Source organism: Eutrigla gurnardus (genome assembly GCF_963514095.1).
Source record: "Eutrigla gurnardus genome assembly, chromosome: 2".
NCBI classification, from domain to species: domain Eukaryota; kingdom Metazoa; phylum Chordata; class Actinopteri; order Perciformes; family Triglidae; genus Eutrigla; species Eutrigla gurnardus.
In genome coordinates this window covers 7,237,617-7,248,424 of record NC_139916.1, presented here as the reverse complement: position 1 = coordinate 7,248,424, position 10,808 = coordinate 7,237,617, and the positions used below count along the sequence as shown (strand labels likewise).

The following is a 10,808-nucleotide window of genomic DNA, read 5'->3' as shown; positions in this document are numbered from 1 at the left end:
CATCGTTGTCCGAGTTGTATTTATGAGTGTCGTGGAGGAGACAATATAGTGCGCTCATGTGCCGCTTGATCAATGATTAATGCGCCTTATTGATCGGCCGTTTGGGGGTTTCTGGCCTCTGTTTGAGTAAGGGCTCAGTGTGTGGGTGGTCGCGTTCAGGCCACGATTTTATAGTTTCCTGCGTGGATTTCTAACATCCTGCTGGACTTTGGGGAGTTTTTTGTTGTTGTTTTCTCATTGCCGGGTCGAACCCCCACCACCACCACCACCAGTTTGATCCCCATTAAAGGAGCGTCTCGATCCGCCACAGACCAGAAACCATGAGAGCGTCGCTGCCCTTCATTCTGCTGACTGTCGGACTGGCCGCTGGTGAGAGGGTTTATTATCCTGAGCGTCCTCTTTTATGAATCACTAACTAGTTCATTGTCTGTTGTTATGAAGTCTACATGTTTGATGTGATTATTGTTTCCTAACTGTTTGTTTTGCGTTCATAAAGAAGTGTGTTTACGAGAAAAATGAAGAAAAATTCAAATTATTTTTAGCTGAATATTTTTCATCAGGTGAGAGGACGAGATTATTCTGTAATAAAGTTAAATGGATGTCAGAGATAGAAGAATTCTATATTTGCCTCCACTATTAAAAGGCCTGCATTGTTTATTATTGGAAGTGTTATCAGCAGAATTTATGTAAAGTATTGAAAGTAAAAGTCCTTATTCTGCAGTAATCAGATGTGTTTGGATTAATATCACTGCTGCAGATGTTTTAACTCATAGACAGTAATGCATCAGTGTCGTTGCAGTTTGCTGTTGTTCCTACAGGGATTTAAAACCGTTACTTTTAATACTTTTTTAATCATTGTTTAACTGAATAGGAAGAGTTTAAAAAAAAAACTGTAATAAAGCTGTCAGACAAATGTAGTGGAGCAGAAATTAAAGTAAAGTATTTGGCGCAGGTGAAGTGGAGTAGAAGTATAACATAAAATGGAAATACTCCATTAAAGTACCTTGTATTCAGTATTTTAGTAGTAGTTCATTGCCTGGGGAGTCAAACGTTGTGAATACGAGTGGTAACGTCTGTCTGTGGATTTATTAAGACATGTGTTACAAGAAGTTTTGAAAGTCCCGTTATTTTCAAAACTCTAGGATACTAGGATTAATATGTTAAATATGTTTCTTTTTACCAGTTGTTGTTGTAATAGCAGTAGTGGTTGTTTATACTGTGTTGCTGTTTAAAGTGTTCTCTGGTCTCACAGCCCAGCAGCGTCTTGGTCCAAAGGTCATATGTGTGCAGGCTCGTGCCCAAATGTTGAAGTTGGTACCAGCGAGCACTAAACAGACAGTGGGTCACTAACTCCTGCGCCAACAGGCTACCGCAGTCCGCTGAATGACTTCCAGCGCTCGGAGGGCCGAGAGCTGGTCCCCCACCCCCGGAACTCCGCTCGGATGTTGCTGCTGCCGGGCCTGAGCCTGGAGGACTGCTCCACGCGCTGCTCGCAGTCTCTGGACTGCAGGTATCCGGCCTCTGCTTTCACACCGAGCCGCCTGCGTCATAACTAGAAAAAGAGTTTTTTAATTTCAGAACAGACTTTATTCAATAGCATACATTTAAAAAAAAAAAAAGCCTGTGAGTCCATATTCAAGGCAATGGTTGTATGTTAGTCACCCGAATTCATGTGAATTACGTCGAGTTGAGTTCCATTAAAAAAAGACCCAAAACAAAAGTTAGTACATCCAAAGTCTGATATAATGTATTCATCTGTGCTGTTTAAAACACATTAACTTACTGCACGGGTGCACTAGATGTTAGTTTCTTTATTGAACATGAACACACACACACTATGATTTATTCAGGGTTAATACACTGTCGTCCTGCTGTAAATATGCACTAAAACACCAAATGTTAATAATAACAAATTAACTGTTATTAATGTTTGATGACTTCTTAAGCCTCCATGAGTAAACCTCGCTGCGTCCTCTCCCTCAGAGCGTTCAACTACGAGACGCGTCCCACCGTCACCTGTAAACATCTGCCCTGGGTCCGCGACAGCAGCACCGTGGAGGTGAAGAGGAACGTGAACTGTGACCTTTACGAGAAGAAGGGTAAGACTCACCGTGTCACGGGGATCCATGTGACGGGTCGGTGCTGGAGTTGTTTGCGTGACTGTTTGTTTTTCATGATGAAGTCTATGTCAGGAAGTGCATCGTGGGTAAAGGAGAAGACTACCGAGGGAAGGTCTTCACCACAAGTAGCGGGCTCACCTGCCAACAGTGGTGGTCCAAGTTCCCCCACGATCACAGGTGAGACTCCTCCGATGGACTGTGAGGCTAAACAGCTGATATTTAGGGAGTTTGAAGGCGTCCTCTTAGGTATTTGTGTGAAATTGTCATAATTAGCATATTCATTAAATTTTCAATATTCAAGAAATCGGTTCATCCTTAAATCCAAGTGGACGTTTCTACCAAATTTGAAGAAATTCTCTCCCGAGATATCTCAAGAATGGGACGGACGTGAGTTCACGGAGACGTCTGACAGTCCTCCACTCTCTTGTTCATCTCAGGTGGACTCCCACAGCCACCAACGGTCTGGAGTTGAACTACTGCAGGAACCCGGACGGGGACCGCATCGGTCCGTGGTGCTACACCACCGACCCTGAGCGGCGTTATGAAAGCTGCAACATCCCCCAGTGCAAAGATGGTACGTCCCAAACACCTCATGATGATCGATCTATCTATCTATCTATCTATCTATCTATCTATCTATCTATCTATCTATCTATCTATCTGTCTATCTGTCTATCTGTCTGTCTGTCTGTCTGTCTGTCTGAATGTCCTTGAAAGAACTCCTCAAGTCTTAATAATAGGAAAATCCACACAAATACCCACGGAAATACTCATTTATGTTGTTGGAAAAATCCCTACCCTTGCTGATGTGTATAGACTGTACACTCATACACTCATTTACACGGACTACAAAGATGGATACTTTGGTAAAAGAAGGTTGTACTGATTAAACACAATTCCACCTTTAATCACCATCAAATTACATCATCTTCTACAATTATATCGGCTCCTTTTTCAAGGGAATTACTTGGATATGCTTAGAGCCGTTTTCTGAACGTTTGTTTTCTGACTTTGAAGCTGTTTGTGGTTTTGTTTTGCAGAGGTTTGCATCACCTGTAATGGAGAGGACTACCGCGGGCAAGTCGACCACACGGAGAGTGGCAGAGAGTGTCAAAGATGGGACCAGCAGTACCCGCATCAACACATCTACCAGCCTGAGAAGTACTCAAGCATCAGCACACCAGCTGTCACGCTCCAAATCAGCAACGTATGAGCGTTTGAGCCCCTCGTTTTGTCTTCCAGGTATCCTGATAAAAGTTTAGATGACAACTACTGCCGGAACCCCGACGCCTCGCCGGTGCCGTGGTGTTACACCACGGACACCGAGGTGGAGAGGGAGAACTGTGAGATCAGCAAGTGCAGTAAGACGGTGCTTTTTTTAAGTAACACTATTAGAAATACTCACGAGAGGCCAAACGACTAACTGATTACTCGATAGAAGTTAGCTGATAGTTTCCTAAATTGAGTTGATTCCTGTGGCGTCAGGAGAACCCGTGGAATGAGAGTCATTAAGTCGCTGTAATTAAACTTTCTTGTGTTTGCTTAAATGATTTCCTAATGATTCTTCATTTCAATGATTCTGTTTGATTGGAGAGAATGTGGCTAAATTTTAATGTTTGTTAGTGATTCAAGGCCAATGTTATGTGTCTTTATATAGCTTGTTTTAATTTAGTTTCTATCAGTGGTAGTGATTATTTTACTAATACTACATAAAAAAGGTATGATAGTATTTTGTACTTTTGCGATGTGTTTTGTTTAATATGGATTCATGTATTCAAAATGAATACATTTAGGTGTATTTTCCCCTCTGATTATATATTTTATTTTCTATATACTGGGTGACACAGATGCTGAACTTTTGACTCCAGAAGACGATTAGACAAATAAACAAACCTAAACAAGGCATCAATGTTCTGCCCAGAATTTCGACACCAGTTGTGCAAGATGTCACTGGCAATGCTGGCATTTCCACTGAGGACTGAGCTCAAGACAGCGCCATCTTGTGGTGCAGGCAGCGTCATGTCAAAAAAATAAAGCAGACAAGAAAGCAAAATTCACATCCTGTTTTTAAAAATGAATCTAAGCAAAAAAATACAAAATATCCACCTCAATCCCTTCAATATCACAAAAAAATAAGAGATCAATTGTATCTTGACTTCAGATGTAACCATGGTAGCGAGTACCATTCTTACAAGAGCATTGCTGTTTAAAACGATTATTGTTTGATCAGATAAAAAAAATCCTGACTTTATGAATATGCAAATATTGTTTTCCTGCTGGACGTCAATTCTCAGTCTGTGTGTGCTGATGGCTTCAAGTTCCCACAGCACACTTGTGTAAGTTACATAGTGAACCATGACATCAGCACATTCACAGGGACCACGTTAACTCACCTCGCCTCTGTGCAAGCCCACATGTGACCTGCGACACTGAACCCTGTCCTCTTCTGCCCCTCCAGCCGAGGTGCGGGTGGAGAAACACCAGCGCTCCAGCTTCACCACCAACTGTTTCCGCGGCCGCGGGGAGGACTACCGCGGGAAGGTCAACGAGACCACGTCAGGTATCCCCTGTCAGCGGTGGGACGCTCAACAACCCCACGAGCATCCCTTCTATCCAAACACATACGAATGCAAGTAAGGAGGAGGGGAGTGTTGGAGCATCCAAGAACTTTTGGGGTTGTTTTCTGCACTTGTTTGATTTGAAAATGTTTTGCTTCAAGCATGAATATTAATGCCGAGATCTAATTGCAGTGAAAATTCCCGCGGCCTTATTTCTCTGCTGGCAGTTGACAGTAGATGATGAATGGTCAGCAACTCCAGATTAAGAAGCCTGTCACACTCACACACTATATGGATGTGAAATGAATATTAAGCTTATGTGTAATGTGGTAATCATTCATCGTGACAAAATCAATTACCAGCGTTTCAATCATCATTTCTAGTACAAGTTGCATGAAATGTTGGCTTTTATTAGCATGTTATTTCGGTATAATCTTACATCTCTAATACAGAATATTTCAAAGTCAAAGTCTCCCATCAAAACTAATATTAATGTAGCATTAAACATAAAAAAGTGGGTGTTTTTCTAACTATTCACTGAGCCTCACCTGGAACTGTTCAGAGCCTCCCACTTTTAACACGGCTGCTCTAAATTAAACATTTCTCAGGCTAAACGGGCATCATTATTATTATTATTATTATTATTATAATGCCTGTACAAACTAACTTAATATTAGCTGCAAGACATGATGTTTGGCCTTCAATCAAGAATAAACTATGCATTTAACAACACTGCTTACAGATCGTACAAAATGTCTTTGATTTAAAAAGTTTCAGTTCAAGACATTTGAAATCACTACAACTGTTAAACATTGGAAACAGCGTTGAGTATCTGGCAACAAGGCACGTTTCTAAATGCCTAAATGGCCGAGGACCAGACTGTTTACGGGTACCAGAGACCAGCATGGACCTGGACCTGGATCATCTAGGATCACCATGGGAAGGAGTCATTTGAACTTCTGGTGTTTTTATCTTGTTGTTTCTGCATTTGTCCATTTGATTGTCTGCGTCATGTGTAAGTGATTACCGAGTGTGTCGGTTGTTTTATGAGGCTAATAAAAACCCAACCAGTTGACTGTGTGCGACATCTCGTTCAGGGGTTTGGAGGAGAACTACTGCCGTAACCCAGACGGCTCGGAGGCTCCCTGGTGCTTCACGTCTGTCCCGGAGATGAGGACCGCTCTCTGCTTACAGATCAAACGCTGTGCAGACGACATCGAGGCTGAAGGTAGGACTCTGTTCAGATTTGAGTAAAAAGATGAGCTCACTGTCATCTGTGCTGGATAAAGATCTCTCAATCAACCCCAACAATACTTGGACCAGGCGTCTTTTTTTTTAGAGTCTTCATTTCTCTGGCTTGATCTGCAGCTCTGGATGGTTAATGTTGGCTAAGTTTACCTCATTTATTCTCGTGTAACCTCTGATCTGCATTCATCATGTTATTGTTACTTGTGGCTGCTGTTCAGCAAAAGTTACACCAGCTTACTTTGAGGTCGAAATGCAGACAGAATGCTTTCTTTCTTTCTTTCTTTCTTTCTTTCTTTCTTTCTTTCTTTCTTTCTTTCTTTCTTTCTTTCTTTCTTGCTTTCTTTCCTTCCTTCTTTTGTACATGATCAGTGTAAATAATGAATATATTATAAAGTCTTACTAAAAAGTGTTACTAAAATCCCCAAATAACAGCTGGGCCCTTCATGAGAACAGGGCGTTTCACTCTTAAATCTTTCACTGTGTGCCATCGTTCATCAAGGCCGTAATGGTAATTCCCTTGTTTCGTCAGATTGCTACCACGATAATGGAAAGAACTACAGAGGCATGGTCCGCAAAACTCGTAAGGGGATCACCTGCCAGAAGTGGAACGTCAACACGCCTCACCTGACCAAGTACGACGATCACTAAAGTGCTACGAAGACGGATGACTTTTTCTTTCCTTATCCAAAGAGGAAACATCTGTGACCCAGGCAAACAAAGAACAGGCCCGGCTTGTTGCCTTTATGATAAAGCCGAGTCCAACATCCAGAATGCATTATAAGTCCAAATTCAGACCAATTCCAGGTGTTGAGTATGTTGTGGATTCATCCAAGAAAAATGACTAAATCAAGTCCTCTAAAAACAGTCAGTATTCTTTTTTTATGTGCTTTTGAAGGACACTTTTCCCCCACAATGCAATGCACAGACATGGGGAAGCTTCTCACAGCCTGTATGTTAACACGATGTCAGCAGCGGCATTTTGTTTTCACAGTCTTGCATCCGTTGAAAAGTTGAATAATATCTATAAAAGTAGTTCTATCAAGATTCATAGTACATAATGTAAACAGTTAGCATAAAATAAAATCAGTATGATTTTCCAGGATAAACCCAAGGACCCATCCTGAGGCCAACCTGACCGAGAACTACTGTCACAACCCAGACGGGGACCAGCACGGACCCTGGTGCTACACCACCGACCCCAAAACCGAGTTTGATTACTGTGCCATCAAGCAGTGTGGTACATGCCTCTGCTGTCTTTGTCTAGTTTAACGTCTCGCACAGAGTTTCTCTCTTCTGATTCATCTGTTTCTGGTTCTTCTCAAACAGCTGGAGAGAAAGTGACCATTACTGAACCAGTAGGTCAGTCTCTGAATGAACGTGAAGCAACGTTTTCATGCCAACAACGAGCCGCCCTGTGTGTTTACGAGTGTGGGTTTTTTGCAGAGAAAGTGGAGTTCAGTCAGTGCGGGAAGAGAGAGGACCGCCCCCAGAGGTCGTTTTTGCGTATCGTGAATGGGATTCCTGGGAACTCGCCATGGACAGTGAGCCTCAGAGACAGGTGAGTCTGTGGGCGGACGCCGTTTGAGTCGTCCACGGACAGGTCAAATACACTCGGTGTGACCTTTGACCTCTTGTGTGGCAGGAAAGGAAACCATTTCTGCGGAGGATCCTTGGTTAACGCCAGATGGGTGATCAGCACCAAGCAGTGTTTCTCCTCCTGGTGAGCCTTATTTATTTAAAGCTTTTTGGAGAGCAGAGTTCCCCTTAAACTCGTACGGATATTTCAAGAACACGAAGTAAAATGAAGCGTTGTATTTTGCGTGTGTGCACAGCTACGTGGACCTGCCGGGGTACTCGGCCATGATGGGAACGCTGTATCGCGATCCACAAGAAGGAGAGCCGGGCGTGCAGACCATCCCTCTCACCAAGATCGTCTGCGGACCCTCAGAGTCTCAGTTGGTCATGCTACAACTGGAACAGTGTGTACTGTCAACCCCCCCTCCCACACACACACACACACAGTCATTGACATAACACATTCCCTAGCCACTTACCCTAACCTTCGCCTGACCTAATCATGAAACCTAACTTACCCTCATTAATGCCTAAACCGAAGGCTTTCTAGAGAAACCTCACGATCCCATCCATTATCTGTAACTTCTTATCCTGTTCAGGGTCACATATAAGAATTCTGAGTCCTAAATCAACCCGTCCTGCATGTCTTCGGACTGTGGGAGGAAGCAGGACGACCCAGAGACAAGACACGCTAACACGGGCAGAACAGGCAAACTCCACACGGAAGGCTGACCCGAACCCAGATATGAAAACCCAGGCCCCTCTTGTTGCCAGGCAACGGTGCTCACCAATCTCCAAAATCGGCCTCCGACCTCCATATCAGCAAAATAGTCATACAACTCACGACATGTTTACATAAATGATATTTACGAGTGTCATTGGCCCCTAACCTTACCCACCTGAACCTTTACACAAAGACAGAGGTACACACACACACACACACACACACTAATTCCTCCCTGCCTCTCTCTTCTCTTTGTAGACCGGCCCAGTTTAATGAGCGTGTCTCTCAGATCTGCCTCCCTCCTGAGCGCTACATTGTCGCTGAGGGGACGCCCTGTGAGATCGCGGGATGGGGTGAGACGAGAGGCAAGTATAATCCTTTAGAAACGACGACTTGACACAGAATGGACTACATGCTCGGCTTCGCGCGGCTACAATATGCTTCAATTGCAGTAATTGATAATAGATAACTTCCTCCGAACAGGCATCTTGTTCCAGCCCTTCAAGTCAAGTTGCATCTAAATGAGAGAGCTGTTCAGACCATTGGGCAACAGATGGCTTTGCTATTTCCAGACTCAACATCTGTCCACCTCCTTTTTTTTCTTTCCCCTATCTCTCTAAACACGTTTGCCGCTAACTCGTCTCTCCTTCCTCACTGTGTTCTTCTTCAAGGGACCGGAGATGAGACCGTCCTCAACGTGGCCCACATCCCGGTCCTCAGTAACAAGGACTGCAACAAATACTTCAGGGGTCGTGTTCGGGAGAACGAGATGTGCACAAACTCCTTCCAGGCCGGGGTGGGCGTCTGTGAGGTAGGTGCATGAAGGCTTTATGGTGCATTTTGAGTAGAAATATTTTCTCATGGTGCCTTAATTCCACAGGTTAGCATAGAGATGCCCTGTGGTTAGTGTGTATACATGAAAACACGCCAAAACTGACCATTTTCTTTGATATTTAGTCAATCTGACATTCTGAAAAATACACACATTCACTTTCTTGTGGAGAGTTGAGAGAACACCAATACCACTCTTGTGCATGTTTGCTAAATATGAAGCCAGAGCCAGTAGTCAGTTAGCTTAGCTTAGCACAGCTAGCCTGGTCCTGCCTGAAGCTGAAGAAATCAACCTGCTAGCACCTGTAAAGCTCACTAATTTACACATTGTTTTCGTTTGTTTCATTTGTACAAAAACCGAAGTGTAAAAACAACAATTTGTGGTTGTATGGGGGGGCTGTGTACCTCTGAGCTTTGGAGACTTAGGTGGGTTAGAGCCATGCTAGCTGCTTCTTCCACTTCCCAGTTATTATGCTAAGCTAACTGGCTGCTGGATTTCACTTTCATGGTTTCAATTTCTCATCTAACTCTCAGCAAGAGAGCAAATATTCCCCCAAAATGTCAAGCTATTCCCTTTTAAAAGCAATACTTCAAATCCTGACACAGACTGTTCCCACAAATCAAACACATCCACCATTTGGATAACGAAGGTGGACTGGGACGAGACGCGACTGCAAGATGTTTCCGCCCTCAGCAGTGACAGTCAGCCATAACAGAGACAAATAATGAGTGTTGTTGCCGTCTGCAGAGAGACTACGGGGGCCCTCTGGCGTGTCAGAACAGCGACTGCTGGGTACTCGAGGGCGTCATCATCCCCATGAGGCGCTGTGGACGCCCGGGACAGCCCAACATCTTCATCCGGGTCTCCGTCTACGTGGACTGGATCAAGAAGGTCATGGAGATGGCTTAGGGACAGAGACTGCCATCAAATCTGCTCAGCACTCAAGACCAGTTATTCACGTTATCGTATACATGTTTAATTCTCAGATGTCTCTTTTACATTAAAAAAATATAAGTAATACATTAAGTGCATTCATCGTTAATTCATGGAGAAAATACAAAGACAACACACGTTTATTACAGTGTAGCATCTGCAAATGTCTACGTGTATTATACTTAAAGAGTCTTTTCAGCCACAGTAACTGATTTTAAGAATTTAAGAAAACAGTTATATTCCTAAAACATAATCGAGATGCAAAACAATGCAGATGAGATTGATCATAACGTAGTAAAGTGAAATTCCCCTTGTATTTACAACAACTACAACAACTTCTCCTATATATAATATTATAACTGTAAGCTCCACTTACAGGAAGAGTTATACTTATTGACAAACACATGAATAAACACTGCTGACAACTACTTTATAACTCATATGTTAAATGTTTATATTATGCTTATAAATATGGGTTTTTTGTTATTTACTCACTAAAAAAAGGGATAAAAAAAATGATTTGTAGCCCCTCAGGTTCAGAGAAGAATAACTGAGGATCAGTAACTCCCAATAACAGGGGCGGGTGTGTGTGTGTGTGTGTGTGTGTGTGTGTGTTAACACACATTTTAAGTTCCTAACATCCCCTGGAAAATGCACCCTTTACCCCTAAACTGTACGCCTTCCCCTCCTCTCCCTGGAACTGTATTGAGCTCCAAAATACCTTCTTTGCCCCCAGCCTCTAAAGAAAGCCCTCCTCTGCCTGTCTTTTGATGCCTGCCCCTCTAAAGACATGCCTTTGTGCCTTATGCAGAACTGTA

At 43.2% G+C, this 10,808-nt stretch overlaps 1 protein-coding gene across 1 annotated transcript; it reads left to right on the top strand.

Annotated features, from left to right (window-relative positions):
• Positions 1–159: 159 nt before the first annotated feature.
• mst1 (macrophage stimulating 1) lies at positions 160–10,188 on the top strand. Its single transcript, XM_084038385.1, has 18 exons — positions 160–369; positions 1,366–1,510; positions 1,984–2,099; positions 2,183–2,297; positions 2,558–2,694; positions 3,161–3,281; positions 3,363–3,481; positions 4,579–4,753; positions 5,776–5,906; positions 6,456–6,558; positions 7,027–7,163; positions 7,253–7,285; positions 7,370–7,484; positions 7,569–7,646; positions 7,759–7,905; positions 8,484–8,594; positions 8,901–9,036; positions 9,805–10,188. The coding sequence occupies exons 1-18, from the start codon at positions 321–323 to the stop codon at positions 9,964–9,966; spliced, it is 2,130 nt and encodes a 709-aa protein (XP_083894511.1). The 5' UTR covers positions 160–320; the 3' UTR covers positions 9,967–10,188.
• Positions 10,189–10,808: the final 620 nt, after the last annotated feature.